Source organism: Salvelinus namaycush, chromosome 14 (assembly GCF_016432855.1).
Source record: "Salvelinus namaycush isolate Seneca chromosome 14, SaNama_1.0, whole genome shotgun sequence".
Taxonomy (NCBI): Eukaryota; Metazoa; Chordata; class Actinopteri; order Salmoniformes; family Salmonidae; genus Salvelinus; species Salvelinus namaycush.
The window spans coordinates 2,845,240-2,867,055 of NC_052320.1; the positions used below are offsets into that span (position 1 = coordinate 2,845,240).

The 21,816-nt window shown below is 41.2% G+C and overlaps 1 protein-coding gene across 4 annotated transcripts; it reads right to left on the reverse strand.

Annotated features, from left to right (window-relative positions):
* Nucleotides 1-390: 390 nt before the first annotated feature.
* LOC120059040 (tumor protein D54-like) lies at nt 391-21,298 on the reverse strand. 4 transcript variants are annotated; one of them, XM_039007808.1, is made up of 9 exons: nt 21,023-21,298; nt 15,925-16,091; nt 14,375-14,523; nt 13,481-13,540; nt 10,286-10,333; nt 8,405-8,506; nt 4,720-4,768; nt 3,032-3,065; nt 391-2,650 (listed from the first exon to the last, which is right to left on the reverse strand). In XM_039007808.1, exons 1-8 carry the CDS (start codon nt 21,039-21,041, stop codon nt 3,057-3,059), a joined length of 603 nt encoding a protein of 200 aa, XP_038863736.1. In that variant the 5' UTR covers nt 21,042-21,298; the 3' UTR covers nt 391-2,650; nt 3,032-3,056. The 4 variants fall into 4 exon arrangements, with proteins under 4 accessions (XP_038863736.1, XP_038863738.1, XP_038863737.1 ...); XM_039007810.1 differs by lacking the exon at nt 13,481-13,540; XM_039007809.1 differs by lacking the exon at nt 10,286-10,333.
* Nucleotides 21,299-21,816: the final 518 nt, after the last annotated feature.

Below are 21,816 nucleotides of genomic sequence, written 5' to 3' on the forward strand. Positions count from 1 at the left end.
AAAGTTTTATTTGATCCGTGAATACACACCACTGCGTAAAAGTGGTGGGAATTATGAGGAAATTAAGTAAAGGTCAGAATATGGTGTAACTGTAGACACACCATTTCTTTGATCTCCACCCTAAGCAAATAGCGGGTGAATATCGTGCTATTCTTGTGCTTGAGTTCAATGTCAGAATACATGTAGAGTGAAAAGTTAATTAAAAAAAAAGGGAATTACGTTCCATTGACACACGCTTAACTCAGATAGGAAATCCCTCCTTTATGACCTGTTTAACTCATAGGAAATCCCTCCTTTATGACCTGTTTAACTCAGATAGGAAATCCCTCCTTTATGACCTGCGGAGGTCAAATAAAATGTATACAATTAAAACACTAAACCACACAACTCTTTCCTTTAAAGGAATGCTTTATTGAAATCCAAAACATAACGACAAACCACTTTTTATTTTATTCAGCCAACATTCACCTTTCTGATCCCTTTAATGTCTACAATTAGGCTCACGTCCTAAAGCAAATATATATTCATTCTTTCATCCCGTTGCAAAAATGTACATTTGACCCAAACATGTATTTGCAGCTCTACACAAGCTACATATGCCGTTCTCCTTGCCGTGTCATAACCAGAGACAATAGAAACCTACGGTGTTTACTCAGGCAGCCCAATTCTGATATTTTGCCGCTAATTGGTCTTTTGACCAATCAGATCAGATCTTAACAATAATTGCCCAAAATATCAGAATTAGGCTGCCTGCGAGGACCGGTCTGCCAACAAGACCAGTCCTGGACTAAAAAGTATTCTCAATGGAGATTCTCTGGGTCTGGGAAACCAGTATCTGTACTGTTATTTTAATTTAAATGTAATGTAATATTATCTTCTGTTCTCATCTACAACGGTTCTGTACTCAGTCATATATTTAGTTTTATGTAGAATCCAGGAAGAGTAGCTGCTGCATGTCCAACAGCTAAATGGGCATCCTAATAAAATCTAAACTTTAGGATTCTCTTGAGAAATCTAACAGGCAGGTTTATTAAATCAACAAATTTACAGATGGCACTTAAATACAAAATGACTCTTAAACTCCACCCAAGAAAAAAAATCTAAAATACATCACCCAAGTATGACTTCAAAAAATGAACACAAAACAGATAATAAAAAAAAAAAAAGTAAAATACTTAAGTAGGATAGATAAAGGAAAAATGAATAATCCCATGGATAGAAATAGACTTAATCAGGCAAAATAACACAAATCTAAAATAGGTACTTCATGTTGAAAATAACAAAAAAGTGACTGTGCTACCAAACCAACTGCAGCTGTTGATGGTTGTGTTTGAAGGTTGTGGTTGGATAAGTTACAGCTAGTTGATCATCCGTGTTAAAAAGTCCACACTGGCTAAAACAGTTGGTGATCATAACAGTGACATTAGTCAGGGTCTGTGGGAGTGTATGTTGTGTGCACGAGACAAGTGTGTACATAATTCGTGTGTGTGTATATATATACACACACACCACACCAGTGGGGGATTAGTTCTGGGGCATGGGGACAATTCTTCATATAATAAATGTCAGAATGTCTGGACTGTATTTCACAGTAGATCATTTCAGATGTGGCACATTAGCAGTGAGCCTACACACAGTGTGATTAAAAACCCTCCCCTTTAAAACCCTCTTCCACACATAAAAAAAAAAAGGGGGAAGAGAAAAATACCGAAATAAACTTTTCTACCAGCAAAGTAAACAAAGTAACAGGAGTGAAAGAATAAAAGGCTAAAAGACAGTTTCTACATTTCGCCAGGTAGCTATACAGCAAAGCATTGCTTCACATTCTAGTCAGTGTAGAAAATAAACTGAAGTAAATGCCCAGCAGGATACAAAACAGAGATCCTTGTTGTATTCATAGTGTTTTTATTCTCCTTTTGGACATTATATATTTTTTTGCACTCGTGTTTCCGAGACTCTCCATCCGCGTTACCTACTGATAAATGCCGACTTGCAGTATTGTTTACAATATATCTATTCATATATAATTTTACATATAGATAAAAGTTATGTAAAAACATTATGCAAAGCAGTGTAAAATAGTTATAATACAAAAATGGTTTAACAGTTTTTGTTGTTGTTTGTTTTACAAGCGGTGGTGATTTGATGTTGTGTAACCTGTTGTCCTTTGAGATGAGATATGCACATGCTTTTAGTAGGCGAGGAGGCTGAGATTCTAGATCGACCCTTAGCCCATAACTCCCGAGGCACTTGTGTAGAGCTGAAATTGACTAGATAGGCGCAAGCAATCTGGCAACAAATCATCAGAATCAGATAGGTTTCAACAATATGGTAGTGGCTCCACCTTCTCATTGGATAGGTGGAATTGTTGCCGTATTGCTTACACCTATCAGATCTCCACAAGGGCCTAGGAGCCAAGGGCCCATTTAGGACTGGGCTATAGGTAACTGAGGTGGGAGGCAGTAGTGAGTAATGGCATATGGTGTGGAGGGTGATGTCACAGGTCAAGGGTCACTCAGTGATGATGTCACAGTCCCCGGTGATAAGAGCGGAAGGAGGATCTTCAGAAGGGTGCGTGGTCCTGAACGGGGTTCGTTTCGGTCGGGGACTGGACAGCTTTTCCGTTACCTCTGGGTCCAACCACCATGTACTGAAGGATGACAGGGGGGGGGGGGGGGGGGGGGGGGGGGGGGGGGGGGGGGGGGGGGGGAAAGAAAAAAGAATGGCCTGGTATCAACGTGATGGTAAATCTTCCCAGAAGTAATTTAATTCAAAAGGAGCTGTGTGTGAGAGGTTAACCCAGTATATATATATATATATATAAGTCATTTGAGATTTGTACTGATCATGAATCTGTTAAGAATTTTCACACTTTAACAAAAATGCTGCAGCACCAGTAAATTATTAAACGATGTGACAAACTCTCGAGGGTGACACCAAGCTATAATACAATCTAACAATAACCCAAACAAGCCCGTTAGTAAATACTAGGTACAATTCTAATCAACTTCCCCAGCCACGTTTTGTTTACCTGTGCTGCAGTGCAGGGACACCAATCAGCCCAACTGTGAACAGAATAGATGGTCAATCGTCAGGGAGACAGTCGCTTAAAAAGTGGTGTTGAGACAGTTGAGAATAATCCAATATCAAAAAATAATAATAAATAGGATACTTAAGCAATAAGGCACGAGGGGGTGTGGTATATGGACAATATACCACGGCTAAGGGCTGTTCTTTATGCACGACGCAACATGGAGTGCCTGGATACAGTCCTTAGTTGTGGTATATTGGCCATATACCACAAACCCCCGAGGTGCCTTATTGCTGTTATAAACTGGTTACCAACGTAATTAGAGCAGTAAAAATACATGTTGTGTCATACCAATGGTTTATGGTCTCATATACCAAGGCTTTCAGCCAATTATTATTTATGTTTTTTTAAATCACAAATAAAATAAATGTAAAAAATAAAAATCAGCATTCAGGTCTCGAACCACCCAGTTTATAGAAGCATTTAACCTCCAACTCATTTGTAGGGTAAAGCATTTAACCTCCAACTCATTTGTAGGGTAAAGCATTTAACCTCCAACTCATTTGTAGGGTACACTTGTTGGCAGCACAGCAAAAACATGCTGTTAGCGCACACTGCAGATTCAAAAAAAAAATATATATATTTTTTGAAAGTACAAACTAGAAAAATATACTTTTCCATTTGACTTGGCTTGTTGTTGGTACATTCCAGTTCAAAATGGAGTTGTGTTAGGTCAGCGTCTACTAGTATAGAGGTTCTCAAAGTTGGGTTCAGGTCCTGTAAGGGGATCCGCGACTAGACGTCAAAAAATATTTATATATATTTTTTTGGTAATATTGCAAGCAATAACAGATTAAACACATTTTTGGACAAGGGATCTGTGGAAAAAGGTGAGGGTGTAATATTATTCATCCACAGTTTACGTTCTTAACTCTCAGATGCACAACATGGGCCTGGGAGGCTCGCAGGGGATAATTGGTATCCACAATAATACATCAATGACACAATTCTTGTATTTGCCCAAATTTTAGTTTTTGAACATAAATGCACTTATTTAAGACGTTAGCCGGTTCTTTAGCAACATACATATACACACATATTTTAAACCTCCCGTTTTGGGCTGGATGTGTCTGTGTAATTCATACATGCATAATCTATGAGCAGCAATTCAAATTCTAGCCAATGGAGCTTCAGCCCTTTGAATTTGAGTGACAGTGAGCAAGAGGCCAGCCCAGCGTTATCAAATGAGGTTGCAGGGCGGGCCCAAAGGCTCAGTGGACACAGCAAAGAGAGCAACGACGTTGGACGCAATAGTCGGGGGACGACTTTCAGAACTACTGGCTAAAAAGTCTACAAAAGTAACAGAATCTCTTAAGCTTAAAAATGCTAATGACACTGACAAAACATATAGAATTACAAGAAATAAGCTTTAAAAACAGTAACATTCTCTCTGATGCCAAGACGGAACCTTTAAAATGTTCTTTCCCAGGGTCTGAGACTTAGTCAGGCCATGCACTGTAGAAGTCATAGTTAAACTGCTTGTATGCGATTAAAACATAAATAAATTTAAAAAAAAATCACATTAAAGTTGTGTTCTGATATGAGGGGTCCCTGATGAATTGGCTATCAAAAGTGGTCCCTGACGCAGTACACCGTCATCGTCTGCCCATGAACCATTTTCAGCTCACCTTGATGTTCCCAACTTTGTCCTCGAACGACTTGAAGGTAGGAGAGTTTCTGCAAAACAGATATTACAAAAAACATTCAAGCAACAAATAAAATAAAAACAGCAATATCACTGACTAAGCAACAACAACAAAAAAATACAACTTTCAGAAGTGTTCATTCACGATAGAAACCCCCGGATGATAAAAGAATAATCCTCTCCTTTAAGGGGTTATGGTACATTTAGAATACTAAAGATGCTCAACCACCAGATTCCTTAAATCCAGGGTTAAACTGATGGAGGTGACATCTTCACACATCATCTGGGTTTACGCTCATCTTAACACAGTTGCTTTAAAAAATAAATAAAAAATGAAGTCAACAGTATTTTGTGAGACTCTACGATTCTGATTACCAGCAATTTTCCAATTACAAAAGCAGAGTTATTTTATTTAAAAACACCAACATCACAAACAAGACCACACAACTGTTAATCTAAAATGCCTAATTTCATTAAAGTGATCAATAAAATAAATAGTAAACTATAATAAAAACAAAAAAGTGTGGGAGCCAATTTACCTCATCGTTGGCATACTTATCGATTGGCGGATGGAGTAGTTGCTACTTTGTAAGCGTTAAAGGGAAGGAGACAAGGAAGTGTGAGTGTTAGGAGCCAAGCAGAGAGCGAGAGAGGACTCTAGACCCCAAAAGCCCGTTTTAGCATTGGGTAGCGCCATTGATGACTTTCACCATTTTGAAGTAGTCATCTAGGGTTAATGATCACATGATGCCAACCAGGTCGTCAGGAGGGATCAGCCAACATTCCCTCACTGCAGGTGACAGTAAATCACCAACTTTGTCTTTATACCTGTTCAAACACACTCCAGATGACAGTATGCACCCTTTCAGTTTGTTAACAAACTCAGAAGTAGAAGAAAATGGACTACTTCAAAATGGAGATGCCTTCAATGGCGCTGCCCATGCTCTCACAGACACCCTAATGAGACAAATACAATGTTGCTTCTTCTAACTATCTCTATGGGACAGAAAGATTAAAGAGCAGACAGCCAGTCAAACGAACACAGTTAAAGAATGTCTGCAGACAAGTCTGTGCAAGTTGAGGAGACTGCCCCCTGGTGGCCACTTCAGTCAAACAATCAGATTAACAGTCATACTCATATGCAGGGAAACGGATTTCCTCCAATAATAACGAGAATATTCATGATCATAACAGCAAGAGGGAATGCAAATTAGCATTCAATAAAAGTTAAAATGAATTAACTTCTGCAGCAGAGCAGCCATATTTACTGGACAGATCTGCTGTAGAAGTTGACCAAGTAGCTAATTGGGATGTTTCGGTCCCAGCAGCAGCAGAGAACTCTTACCCAAAGGAGTTTGAGAAAGGCAGCGCTCTGTAGACCAGTCGCAGCAACAAAAAAAAACACAGGAAGAACGAAAACAGGGTGAGGAACAAGCAGTGGTGGGTCGAGCAGAGCTAGCCTATCAGGTTGGGGTATAGATAAGCTACTGTAGAACAGGGTTGCAAGGAGGCCGCTCGCAGAGGAAGTGTCCTAGATGGCATGGCATCCTATTCAAAAATTTAGTGCGTCACTTTTGACCATAGGGTTCAGGTCAAAAGTAGTGCACACTATGTAGGGAAAAGGGAGCCGTTTGGGACACTACCATTTGTTGACATGATTTTAAAAGGGACAAAGGAAATATTACGCAGGTCAGACATTTTTTATTTTTACCCAAATCTGGCAGCAATGGTGGTTACATGTTAGATGGTATTGAACAGAGGCACATGTCATGAAGCCCTGCTGTAGGGGGTGTTAGGACCCATTATCAGAAAAAATCTATTAGTCAGGCTTGGTGATAGATGAAAATGACAAAGACAAAACAATGATCAAATGGGACAAACAGAACAAGCCAAAGAACGGAAGGTCATAAGACACATTGATACAGACAGGAAATTAAGTATTGTTGCTAGAACGGGGTAATGGAGCTGGAAACACGGCTAGAACGGGGTAATGGAGCTGGAAACACGGCTAGAACGGGGTAATGGAGCTGGAAACACAGCTAGAACGGGGTAATGGAGCTGGAAACACGGCTAGAACGGGGTAATGGAGCTGGAAACACGGCTAGAACGGGGTAATGGAGCTGGAAACACGGCTAGAACGGGGGAGGATGCCAACATACAGTCGCACACACACTGAAGTGAACTTGGAAACGTTAAAATGTTAATGAACAAGCATATTCCCAGTTCCCTTAGATACTGGAGTTAGTATGCAATTAGGGAGGGGGATTAAAGTGTCGGTGATGAATGGACAGATGGGATTATTTAACATATTTATAACATGAATGACACCCGTGTTGCTTTGAACCATACAGGCATGTTCAACATAGCTGTAAAAAGTATGGTCCTCATGGCATCACCACAGCTAGTATCTACACTGAAACAAAATATAAGCTCTACATGTAAAGTTTTTGGTCCCATGTTTCATGAGCTGAAATAAAATAAAAGCTTCTCAAATTTGTTTACATGTTAGTGAGCATTTCTCCTTTGCCAAGATAATCCAGCCACCTGACAGGTGTGGCGTATCAAGAAGCTGATTAAACGGCATGCTCTTTACACAGGAGCACCTTGTGCTGGGGACAATAAAAGGCCACTAAAATGTGCAGATTTGTCACACAACACAATGCCACAGATGTCTCAAGTTTCGAAGGAGCGTTAAATTGGCATGCTGACTACAGTAATATCCACCAGAGCTGTTGCCAGAGAATTTAATGTTAATTTCTCTACCAGAAGCCAACGTCGTTTTAGAGAATTTGGCAGTACGTCTAACCGGCCTCAATCACAGAGCACACGTATGGCGTCATGTGGGCGAGCAGTTTGCTGATGTCAACGTTGTGAACAGAGTGCCCCATGGTGGTGGTGGGGTTATGGTATGGGCAGGCATAAGCTACAGACAACGAACATTATTGCATTTTACCGTGAAGAGATCCTGAGGCTCGTTGTCGTGCCATTCATCCGCCACCATCACCTCATGTTTCAGCATGATAATGCACTGCCCCATGTCACAAGGATCTGTACACAATTCCTGGAAGCTAAAAATGTCCCAGTTCTTCCATGTCCTGCATAATCACCAGACATGTCACCCATTGAGCATGTTTGGGATGCTCTGGATCGATGTGTACGACAGCGTGTCCCAGTTCCCGCCAATATCCAGCAACTTTACTTAGCCATCGAAGAGTGGAACATTCCACAGCCTACAATCAACAGCCTGATCAACTCTATGTGAAGGAGATGTGTCACGCTGCTTGAGGCAAATGGTCACACCAGATACTGACTGGTTTTCTGATCCACTCCCTTACCTTTAAGGTATCTGTGGCATCATGGGTAGCCAACCCTCTTCCTGGATAACTACTGAGTAGTATACAGGCATTTGCTCCAGTCCTGCTGTAATTCCTGATTCAGCTAATCAAGGTCCTGAGGTACAGCTGATTAGTAGATTTGCTACAGCCCTAGAGGGTTGGTCTATATAAATACTACAATTAACATACCCAAGTCACTGTTCTGTAACAGTGAAAACATTTGTTATCCGAGGGTCTTTAAAAAAAAAAAATCTAGTAATTCTATTTCTATGGTTTGCCACCCCTGTTCTACAGGAAGGGCCGGCGGCGGCCATTTTGTGTCTTGGTCTGTACCTCATGTCTCCCAGTTTCCTGCTGAGGGCAGTGCCCATGGTGGAGAGGGCAGCAGTGGTCTTCTGTCCAGCCACAGACAGGGTCTCAGAAGTCTTCTTATACCTGCAAGGGGAGAGAAGAAAATAAGGGAGGGAGAGAGATGGGAGTAGGGGGAAGATGGTAGACAGAAGAGAGAGAGAGAGAAGGGAATCTCCTTAGAACATGACTGAAAACCAGCCTCACTTGGTTTAGAACAGATTAAGCAGAAGGACGTCAGCCACTAAGGAGTTAAATCACAGACAAAAGCTGCCTTTAAAAACAGGGCAGCCCAATTCTGATAGTGGAAACCTAATTGGTCTTTTGACCAATCAGATCAGCTTCTTTGACAATTGGACAAACCATCAGAATTGGGCTGGCTGTGTCAACGCAGCCTTTGACTAATGAACAGCCATACAGGACAAATACAAGTCTGCAGAAACACAGAGGAGAGAAGAGAAAAATAGCACAGCAAACAGCTTGTATCCAATACGTGACCAATGTCTCTACCAAGAACATTAAATTAAGCATTAGGTTTCCTCTCAATGGTTTGATTGAAAAGGATATTAAAATGGCTTCATTGACAGCCAGTAAGTTATAAGGGCCAAAAACAGGGACTGTCTTGCAGTTACAAGGCCTTCTCTACAGTATGCCTACATTACACTACCACCGACCCCGTGGGACAAGGCGGACAAACGACCCAACCCCAGTGGGAGTTCAGTAGGGCGAGGCGGACTACCGACCCCGTGTACAGTATTTTTAAAGTTCAACAGGGTGGGTGGATCAATTGCAAAACGCAGCAGCCTAAAACGATCTCGAAAACAAATACGTTATTATTTTAGATCGTACTATAAATTGAAAACGTAGAGTTGAAAAACAGAAGTAAAATAGTCTTTACATTAAATGATCTAGGCCTCCATAACAAACCTCAATGTGACCAACCTAAAGCAGAAATCTTCCGACACGACTGTGCTGAGGGGAGGACGGCTCGTAATAATGGACGGGAATCAAAACCATGGCAACCACGTGTTCCATACCATTCTACACACATTCCTGCCCCAATGCCCATAATATTGTATAATCCCATCGTATATACAGATATCCCTCAATGTATGGCTGTTAGGCCTATACAGGGGCGGCACTCCACCCACACAGACAACTGAGCAGAGGTGGCGATTGTCTCTAGCGTGGCATCAATAGTTAAGTCACCCTGATAGCGCAAGCATCTCTTACTAGACAGCCATTCAGTACACACGTCTATAGGGTCTAAGTCCTCATCCCTTAAGATTGATTTCTATTCAGACTGACCAATACAAACAACTAAAAAATGGTATTGATAACCGTTTGATAATAGTGAACACAGTTGGGGAAACTGTGCAGCTAGTGGACAATCAATGAATGATCGATTGTTACACGTTGTAAAGCAGGTCAGAGGGTCCGCAGGAGATGTGATGACTAAGAAGGCCAGTACATTCAGCTAGACTAGGCCTCCAGTAGAACACAGAAAAGAAAAAACAACTCAACTTCAGTCCTCAAGTAACCAACAACTTATGTTGTTGCCTCACAAGCTATAATAATAACGTAGGCATTTGCAAGGCTAAGCCAAAAATGTGAGAGGGGGGGGGACTCCAGGGCTGCAGTTGAGGAACAGGGCCTAAAGAACCAATACAGAGAGAAGCTACCATCAAACCCACTGAAACCCCAACACCATCCACACACCACCAGCCAAACAGAACAGAAGCATGGTCAGACAGAACTCCACCCTCTCCCTCCAAGCAAATGGCATCAAGTCAGAAGCCCCTTTACCCCTGCTGAAAAACCAACTTAAACAAATAAACTAAAAAAATGTAATATATATTGACTCACGCTTCAGATTGGGCAATGTCGTCCAAAGTGGCAGACGCTGTAAGATATCTACGGACACAGTGACAATGAACATTTAAACAAAAAAAAGACTTTTTACATGGAAGGAAAGGGCAAGTTAGAGACTTATGAAGTTTATATGAAATTGTACTTCACACACAAATTCAAAATCTTGATTACTGGGTCGGGACAACAGTGACAGTTTTTCCCCCCTCTTTTTTTGGGGTCTTTGGAAAATTGCAGACGTGACAAATAACCAATTCCGCAGAATTTCTAGGGCTTCGAGTACCTAACGGGGTTGCAGTAAACTATTCTGTGTTTAGGGATTAGAACTTCCTTAGTAACCCACATCAAAGACTATCCAGCATCAGATACAGCAGACTATTTGATATGTCATTCGTTTAGCACCAACCAAACAGTCCCTGAAACAAAACATGGAATTAGTGGTATCCTGCAAATCCTGTTTGTCGGTTGCCTGAATGGAAAGGAGGATGTGGCTTAGTATCTGCTGACTAGAAAGGAAACTGGAAAGCAATACATAGCATACCATAGCTGCAGTCTTGCTAAAAATAGGCTAAATAAAACCCTTAACTTTCTTCTTTATCTGTAAATACTGATACAAATCAAAATGTATTTATAAAGCCCTTTGTAAAAAAGTGCTTATTCAGAAACCCAGCCGTAAACCCCAAACAGTGCATATTTAGCAGCACAGTGGCTCAGAAAAACTCCCTAGAAAAGGAAGGAACCTAGGAAGAAACCTAGAGAGGAACCAGGATCTGAGAGGTGGCCAGTCCTCTTCTGGCTGTGCCGGGTGGAGATTATAAAAGTACATGGCCATTAAAGCCAGATTGTTCTTCAAAAATGTTCATAGATGACCAGCAGGGTCAAATAATAATCACAGTGGTTATAGAGGGTGCAACAGGTCAGTACCTCAGGAGTAAAATGTCAGTTGGCTTTTCAAAATGTGTCTGGTCACATTTCAAATCTCACAGGTGCGCAAACACACACAGCCAACTAGCTCTCTCGATTGGTGTTTCTCTCCCTCTCCAGTATTCCAGTCCTCACCCACACAATCCTGTTAAGAGTAAAACTATTTGTGTGTGTATGTATACTGAAAGGACAATGCAAATAAGCCACTTACCAAGCCTGTTAATATTGGCCTACAGCCACCCGGAAAATAAAATTTGCTGTAGCAACAGTGGTGGTGTGAGAAGGTTAGTTTCACTACCTTTTCACATAGATGTAGGATATAAATACTGTAGCATGGAAGAGGGGGGAAACATTAGGTCCCATGTCCCCCCGTTTCCCTAGTTGTAAGCACAACTGCCACCAAACTAATAACAGAAGTGTAAAAACAAATATTGGTTGTTGGCTCAGAGGATGTCACCTTAACACCGAGAAGCTTAGGGCAAGGAAGTTCCCTGCTTTATAGTATGAAATATAGTACAAGGGGAAAGGAACTGATAGACGTCAATGTGATGGTGAATCATCGCTAGCTAGCGATCAAAAAAAAGGATCATTTTGAGATAGAGCAGCTTTAGCTCCCTCATAGCTCGTTGGATAATCCTACACCGGTAAGGAGAATGAAACGTTCTCTGATGTTCAGAGATCTCTAAGTACTGTCGGCAGGAAATCTCGTGTTCACACAGCAATGACCTTGGAAGTAGTCAGCCTCGTAAAAAAAAAAACTCCAAACCAGAAGGTGGCAGTAGCGTCGTTTGGGAATACATGTCCGTGCGTTACTTCTGGTCTAGATTGTAGCTTATAAAAACACAGATGTAGTGGGTTCACTCATATGTAAAATGCACGAATAAATAAGTCGCTTCCGATTAAAAAGCATCTGCTAAAATGGCGAGCATATATATATATAAATAAAATTCCAATGTTAGCTAGCGTCGCTAATGTTGCCATTTTGTAGAAAGCCCTAGTTGATACTAGCAAGATGGCCACAGCTAGATAACTACCTAGCAAGATGACAAATAAACTAGTCACTCTCCATAATCCCATACTGCCAGTGCCAGCCCATAACCATGTTTAGCTAACGTTAGCATATTCGCTAGCTAGCATAACATACCGTGCCTTCATAAAGTATCCATACCCCTCAATTTATTCCACATTTTGTTACAGCCTGAATTCAAAACGGATTAAAATAAAAATCTCACCCATCTACACAATGTTTAGTAGTTTTACTTTAGTGCCTTATTGCAAACAAGATGCATGTTTTGGAATATTTTTTATTCTGTACAGGCTTCCTTTTCACTCTCATTTAGGTTATTATGTGGAAAATTAGTGTTGTTGATCCAGCATCAGTTCTATCACAGCCTGTACCTGTTTTAAAGTCACCATTGGCCTCATTGCGAAATCCCGGAACAGTTTCCTTCCTCTCCGGCAACTCTGTTAGGAAGGACGCCTGTATCTTTGTAGTGACTGGGTGTATTGATACACCATCCAGTGTAATTAATAACTTCACCGTGCTCAAAGGGATATTCAATGTCTGCTTTTTTTATTTTACCCATCTACCAATAGGTGCCCTTCTTTGCGAGGCATTGGAAAACCTCCTTGGTCTTTGTAGTTGAATATGTGTTTAAAATTCACTGCTCGACTGAGGGACCTTACAGATAACTATGTGTGGGGTACAGAGATGAGGTAGACATTCAAAAATCACATTAAACACTATTATTCCACACAGTGAGTCCATGCAACTTATGTGACTTGTTAAGCACATTTTTACTCCTGAACTTATTTAGGCTTGTCATAAGTGGTTTAACACTTACTGACTCATGACATAAAAATAAAAACAATTCCACTATGACATCACGACACTGAGAAAAAAAAAAAAAAAGTTGCAAATTAAACTACATCTTTCTATGAAGTTAAAGCCTACTGTATTATTAAATACCTGGCCTTTATATTAAACTACATCTTTCTGTGAAGTTAAAGCCCTCTGTATTATTAAATACATGGCCTTTATAAAACAGATGGTCTCATGGGGGATGGGAGTTTTCACACGTAGCAGCCAAGAGGAAACTAACATGCTCCCTACGGACAAAGACAGGTGTTAAAACATAATAAAATGGTGAGATACAGCAGCTATGTTACTAAAGTTCTGAGCAGAGGGGGGGGGGGGGGGGGGAGCGCAAACACACTAGTTGCAGGCGACAGGTGGCGATCGATTGAGCAGTAAAACAGGAGACTCACAACTCTGAACCGGTAACTTTCTCATTCCACTCGCCAAGTTTCTCAGTGGTTCTGACATAGCTAGAAAACAGAGACTGGGGTTAGAGATGTACAGCTCAGCGGTGTGTCCCGCTGTTAGCCGTCTGTCGCCTGATTCATGCTATAGATTCAGACCCGTAAACGTGCTGGCTCAGATATTTTCTACTCACCTTGTCATTTCCAGAACGGTTCGGGAGAGATAACCAGGCTAGCACAGCCGTACAGTAAGAGTCAAGCATTTGCAAGAGGCTTAAGTTGATATGATATCTGAGAAGGGAACAATCCAGTAGCTAATACCACAGACAGAATAATGAGCCAGATGTTTCACCGGATGTATCAAATGTGAAGCATCCAATCGGTGTTTCCACTCACTACCAAATATGGTGACGAGAGGAAGCCCAGTGGCCGCCTGTGGGAGAAGATGGAGTCGGGACGACATTCTGCTAATTTTCTCATCGTTGGATCGCAATACAGTTTTCAGTTCTCAAAACTAAAATCTGGTATAAAACAGAGTGGACTAAGTTTTGTAGACTTTAACCTTTTCCAAAGTATTAAAATGTTTTGTTGTTTACGAGCGCAAGGGCGAATTGAGTTACTGCACACGTGCACTTCAGAGTAGGCGTTCCCTAAAGGAAATATATATACGCGTCAAAAGGATCTCGGTAGCTCATGCTTGGCTCTGCCCACTAGGACTCATTTTCTCCCATTGAAAAACAACCGGTTGTGGTTTTATCTTCGGTCATTAAAATCCAGTTACAATGACTCATACTGAAACTTTAAAACATTAAAAAGATGTTTCACCCTTCTATTTTGCCTTGGTAAAAAAACACTAAGGATTTGAACATGATCATTTTTTTTAAAGGATCTTCTACTTACGCATTAGAGGTCTGGACATCCTGCCACCCCTTGGTGATGTTCTGTTTGAGCTCGTTGAGGGGGCTCAGCCCCAGCTTCCTCTTCAGATCAGCAGAATGCTTCTCTTTGGCCAGCAGCACCTGTCTCAGGGTGTTGATCTCCTCCTCCACCTGACAGCAACACACAGGAGAGGTCAGAGGTCAATTCCAGGCCCCTTTCCACCAATGTCTGACATGTGTGGTTAACTGAAGAGTAATAGTCTTCTTTGGGTGAATTAGTCTCAAAGCATGCAAACTACATTGAACCAAAATATAAAATGCAACAATTTTCAAAGATTTTACTGAGTTACAGTTCACATAAGGACATCGGTCAATTGAAATAAATTAGGCCCTAATCTATGGATTTCACATGAATAGAAACAGATATGTTGGTCACAGATACCTTAAAAAAAAGGTAGGGGTGTGGATCAGAAAACCAGTCAGTATCTGGTGTTGCCACTATTTGCCTCAAACAGCGCAACACATCTCCTTCACATAGAGTTGATCAGGATGTTGATTGTGGAATGTTGTCCCACTCCTCTTCAATGGCTGTACGAAGTTGCTGGATATTGGCGGGAACTGGAACGCGCTGTGGTACGCGACTATCCAGAGCATCCCAAACATGCTCAACGGGTGACATGTCTGGTGAGTATGCAGGCCATGGAAGAACTGGGACATTTTCAGCTTCCAGGAATTGTGTACAGATCCTTCCGACATGGGGTTGTGCATTATCATGTTGAAACATGAGGTGATGACGGCGGATGAATGGCATGACAACGGGCCTCAGGATCTCTTCCCGGTATCTCTGTGCATTCAAATTGCCATTGATAAAATGCAATTTTGTTCATTGTCCGTAGCTTATGCCTGCCCATACCATAACCCCACCATGGGGCACTCTGTTCACAACATTGACATCAGCAAACTGCTCACCCACACGATGCCATACTTGTTTTACCCCCTATGACTCATTTGTTCCCATTGAAAAGGACAGGCTGTGGTCTATCTTAGTTATAAAAATCTTTGGTGCACCTGTGTAATGATCATGCTGTTTAATCAGCTTCTTGATATGCCACTTCCTGTCAGGTGGATGGATTATCTCGGCAAAGGAGAAATACTACCTAACAGGGATGTAAACAAATGTGTGCACAACATTTTAGGGGGGGGAACACTTTTTGTGCATATGGAACATTTCTGGGATCTTTTATTTCAGCTCATGAAACATGGAACCAACACTTTACATGTTGCGTTTATATTTTTGTTCAATGTCCCCATTGTCTGACACAGAGTTCCTCAAATATTTGTCGAATGAATTATTAGTAAACCAAACTCTAGGGACAACAGGACCTACATTGGTGAGCTCAGACCAACAGAAAGGACGACAGAGACAGACGGATGAAGACACAGGACCCTAGCTTGACTAGTTGAGAGTGGAGCTCCTCTGCCTCTGTGAGCCCTGGGGGCAGCGTGTGGATGGCTGCTACGCCCTTGGCTACCTCTAACCTTAACCCCAACAGACAGGACAACAGGACCTACCTTGGTTAGCTCAGAGTAGAGCTCCTCGGCCTCTTCCTCTGTGAGCCCTGGGGGCAGCGTGTTGACGGCTGCCACTCCCATGGCTCCCCCCTCCATGGAGACACCCGTCAGGGAGTCTACTCCTCCTGCGGGGCCCAGGCCCTTGTTGGGGGAGTTCAGGTTGATGTCTGGTTCAAGAGAGAGAGTGGGGGCACGCTGAGATGAGTAGAAGGCCTTGAATTGAAGTGTTAATGTCATCAACAGTAAGAGAACCAGACGTCTGTATCTTCACCCACTGTCTTTAGTCACACTAGCAAGGTTTCCATGGTGACAGAATTTCATATGAAAATTCTAAAATAAAATATAAAAAAATATGCGCATTTTCCCACCAGAGATGTTTCAATCAATTTGCCTTGTTGCAGATCAAAGGACGCGCGTTGATGACGTAGTGCACATAAAAATAACTTGTGCGGTTGAATAAAAAAGTCAAATGGGTTTCTATCGCATTGTCACAACCGATGTTGCGTTATATAGCGAATGTGCCCATTCTAGTCTTGGCACGTTGGCTCTAGTCAACAGCTCGCAGAGTATTATAATATTTTTTTAAACTAGGAAGGTCAGTTAAGAATAAATTCTTATTTTACAATGACGGCCTACCCCCGGCCAAACCCAGACAACGCTGGGCCAAATTGTGCGCCGCCCTATGGGACTCCCAATCACGGCCGGATGTGATACAACCTGGATTTGAACCAGGGACTGTAGTGACGCCTCTTGCACTGAGATGCAGTGCCTTAGACCGCTGCGCCACTCAGGAGCCCATAGTGGCAGGTATAGACTACCTACATGCACATGATGATATTATGGATAAGAGCGAGATATTTTTATTTATTTGTCAAGCATCAATCATCTCTTCAGAATAATAATATTATTATTATTTAGAGGAAATGAGCATCAAGCATCACCCTGTATAATGTGGGAGGACTACACAACATACGGGGCCTTCAGGAAATATTCACACCAAGATTTAAACTGCCATTTTGTGTGTCAGCAATCTACACAAAATATGTCAAAGTGGAAGAAAAATGATGCAGTAATGTATTGGATTTGCCCCAAACATAACACTGTATTCAGGACAAACCATTAGCTTTCGTTGTTTTACTTTAGTGCAGGATGCATGTTTTGGAATATTTGTATTCTGTCCAAGCTTCCTCCTTTTCACTTTGTCATTTAGGTTCTACAATGTTGTTGATCCATCCTCAGTTCTCACAGCAATTAAACTCTAACTGTTTAAAAAAAAAGTCACCATTGGCCTCAATGAGCGATTTCCTTCCTCTCCGGCAATTGAGTTAGGAAGGATGCCTGCATCTTTGTAGTGACTGTGTGTATTGATACACCATCCAAAGTTTAATAACTTCACCATGCTCAAAGGGACATTCAACGTCTGCTTTTTTTTTTTTACCCATCTACCAAATAGGTGCCCTTCTTTGTGAGACATTAGAAAACCTCTGTGGTTGAAATTCACTGTTTGACTGAGAACCCTTAATTGTATGTGTGGGGCACAGATATGAGGTAGTCATTCAAAAATCATGTTAAACACTATTGCTGCACACTGAGCGAGTCCATGCAACTTATGTGACTTGTTAAGCACATGTTTACTCCTGAACTTATTTAGGCTTGCCATAACAAAGGGGTAGAATAGTAGACATTTCAGCTTTTCATTTATAATTAATTTGTAGAAATGTCTGAAAAACATAATTCCACTTTGACATTACGGGGTAATAGGTGTGTAGACCAGTGACATAAAATATATTTCTAAATTCAGGCTAACAACAAGATGTGGGAAAAGTCAAGGTGTAAATTCGCTCCGACGACACTATCATCACGTGACCTCCACGTGTAGTTCGGTATATGGTGGTTATTATATCAATATTTGCGCATAGATATTTCCACCACCATTTCTTGCATAATACATTTTACAGAATAAACGATCCCACCTTGCCTAAGGCATTCTGTTTTGTTGACATTTTGAAAGTTTAGACAAATTTGCTGTTTCTATCAGGCCCTGTCGTGACTTTATTTTTTATCCGGCGTACTCTCATAAAAAAAAGGTTGGGATGGAAACCTGGTTACAGGCAGCTACAGAGAGACAGGCAAGCTACAGAAATGGATAAGGAGACTGAAACAGCGACACAATGTAAGGAAAGGGCTTAGTGCCACAAAAGCAGAAGACTCCTGGGGGAGAGTGGGGCTAATTACACAGTTAGGCCTAAACGTTCTTCTAAGAAGAACTAGCCCACCACGGAAGCAGCAGCCTTTTAAATGGCCATTAGTTCACTCCCGTCTATCCTTTGAGTGAACTGGGCTAAGCTAGTCCCAAATGGCACCCTATTCCCTATATAATCCACTACTTTTGACATGGCTGCACTTAGGCAATAGGGTACAATTTAGGACACAAAGAGGAAACACTTTTTTGGTTACATGATTCCATATGTTTTATTTAATAGTTTTGATGTCTGTCGTCACTATTATTTTACAATGTAGAAAATAGTCAAAATAAACAAAGAGAAGGGAGAAGGGCCTTGGTCAGGGAGGTGACCAAGAACCCGATGATCACTCTGACAGAGCTCCAGAGTTCCTCTGTGGAGATGAGAGAACCTTCCAGAAGAACAACCATCTCTGCAGCACTCCACCAATCAGGCCTTTAAGGTAGAGTGGCCAGACGGAACCCACTCCTCAGTAAAAGGCACATGACAGCCCGCTTGGAGTTTTCCAAAAGGCACCTAAAGATTCTCAGATCATAAGAAACAAGATTCTCTGGGCTGATTAACACCAAGATTTAACTCTTTGGCCTGAATGACAAGTGCCACGTCTGCAGGAAACCTGGCACCACCCCTACGGTGAAGCATGGTGGTGGTGGTGGTGGGGGGGGGGGGGGTTCAGCTGGGTTTTTTTGCAAAAAAATTGATCAACCTTTTGCTTTATCATTATGGGGTGTTGTGTGTAGATTGATTCGATTTTTTTTTCTCTATTCAATTTTAGAACAAGGCTGTAATGTAACAAAATGTAGGAAAAAATGCAAGGGGTCTGAATACACTGCATGTATATATAATAAATTACATTTAGGTACAATTTTATAAAATGTCGACAGACTTGTTTGTTCGACATGGTGGAATCTTTGTGTCTGTAAAATGTATTATGCGACAAATGATGGTGGAAACATCTTTATGCACAAATATTAACATAATAACCATATAAAAAGTAAACTTGCGATGGAAACACATTGTACCGAATAAAAACCTAAAGGTCATTGTGTGCACTACGTCAGCACACGGATTTTTATCAACAACAAGTCTGTTTGGTGGGAAAATGCGCATATTTTCCTCATGCAGATTTTAAAATATTTCCGTTGAAATCTGTCGCCAACTGGATGGAAAGCTAGCTTCTCCTGGAGGATGATTGGCCACCCTCGGTAGCCTATAATATATTGCAACATTACAATTACAACCAAATATGTAAATGTCCTTATAAAATAACTGCCTCCAGGGCTCAAAATTAAGGGCCCGTCGTCCTTGGGTCTACGTTTCGAAAAAGACTGGGAGGACAGATCCAAAATTCATACACCTACTGCACAGAATTTAAATGTTAAAATTAAGCAATGAGACAGATGCAACAGCTCAGACCGTTTAGAATGTTAGTTTCATTTCTTCATATTACAAGCTCAACAGTAAGCACATCGCTGTAGGCTACGCGCAAAATTTCCAAAATGCAATTAGCGCAACACACCGTTCTCAAAATGCGCACCGCACATGTGCGTGGTTTCATGTGACATAGGTGAAAATATCAATTAGAAATTAAGTTTACACCCCTTCGTCTGGGATTGGTCAACAGTACTACCCCTAGCAGGAGTGGGAACATTAATTCCTTTTCATTCAATGAGAGACGACTAGTTCATATGCACATTTTTTCACTTGAGAAATACTGCACCAAACATCTTAGTGAGATGTAAAATTGCGCAACTAAGACCTCTTTGGAAAAACGTCAAAATTAATGACCGCTTTCTTGATATCTTGGATTAATTCAACCTATTTTGACGAACAGTTTCTGGCTAGGTTGTTGCTACGGTGACTCAAGCGAGACAAACAGTAATTTTGCCGTTTTTCCCCCCTAGTCGTTTTTCAATTGAAGGTCTTAATAGGCTGACCACACCTCACACGTCGCATGTGCGAGCGTTGTAAAATACATTTAGAAATCTTATTCAATTATTGCACGCACACTGCTCACGTCAACGAGCGTCTGCGTTGCCAAGGGCTAAAATAGAACTTATATTTCTGACGCAGATCGCGCTGCAAGTTCTGCCTCTCCCATCTCCTTATTGGTTTATAGAAGCAGTTTTTAATACAAAAAAATAAAAATTGGCACATGACATGAACTACAGGGAGTCTATATGCTACTGGTACAGAGGCTAACTGGCTTCCATTTTTTTTTAAAGACATTTATTTTCCATTTGAGCAGACACTTGAGTATCTGGTCAACATAATAAATCTGTGGTCACAACTGAAATGTGTCACACGCGATAACTCAATGGCCCAGTGGGGGGCGCTACATCGTTCGTGGGGTATGACATGTTCACTGTACTGTTGCCTTGTTGGTCTTTGGGAACATAGCCAAGGTGTGTCACTCAATTGAACCATATCAGCTGGCAAGCTAACAAACTAGTTAACCAACCATCCTGGCTGCGTTCTTGTCTAGCCAGTTACGTTAACTAACTAGTATGCTAGCTAGCAAGCAAAGTAGCCTTTGTTTACAAAAAAGATACGAGTCATTAAAGCAAATTGAATGATTGCATAACTATAAACACATTAAACGAGATAATTGATAGAGGACTAAATTAATGAGATTAACAAAGATATTTCATCACAGTAACTCGATCTCTGCCCTCCTTTCCCCTTCCTATGACATTTCCAGAAGAACGGCTGTTGCTGCGTCGGGCCCCCGGAGTTGCGTTCATATCCAATGCACAATCATGAACAATAATTCGTAATAACTTCCCCCTAAACCAACGGCCAGCTGGCAAATATGTCTTAAATTCAACAACAATAGTATCAGTAATGTACGTTACCTTGACCAACAGGGTCCATGGCGTCGAATAAGCGGAGTGTTTGAGCGCCTTAAGCGAGAACGATGTTAGCTAGTAATGGAAAAGGGTGGTGGCTAGCTAGCAGTGCCGTCCACTCAATAAATCGAAACCTGAGAACCTCTGGCGTGACAGTACTCAACAATAACAACCTCATTCGTCGAGGGAGACAGATACGAACAGGTAGTACTCGCTCCAATAATAAAGCCACCTCAGCTTGATGATGAACTTTCAGCTTGCGCCTTTTCCGGCGTCTGTGGATGACGTGTTCAAAGCGTCACCTTGCCCCGTCGTCACTTGTTAACACAGGCATAACGTCATAAACCCCGCCCATTTCTACAATTTATCTTCTTATAATTTGATTTTAAACCTAACCATTACCTTAACCACACTGCTAACATTATGCCAAACCCTAACCTACAATTAAGACCAAAAAGCTAATTATTATTTACGAGCCAAATGTGACTTTGTGGCTGTGGTAACTAGCGGATACCCCATTTTTACAGCTTCTTTTTATTCTAACCAAATGTTTTATTGGTCGCATACACATATTTATCAGATGTTATTGTGGGTGTACCGACATGCTTGTGTTCTGAGCTCCAACAGTGCAGTAATATCTAACAATTTATAACAATACACACAATTCTAAAAGTAAAATAATGGAATTAAGAAATATATAAATATTAGGACCAGCAGTCCGGAGTATATACATGTATGTACATATATATATATATATATATATATATATATATAAACAGTGCCTTCGGAAAGTATTCAGA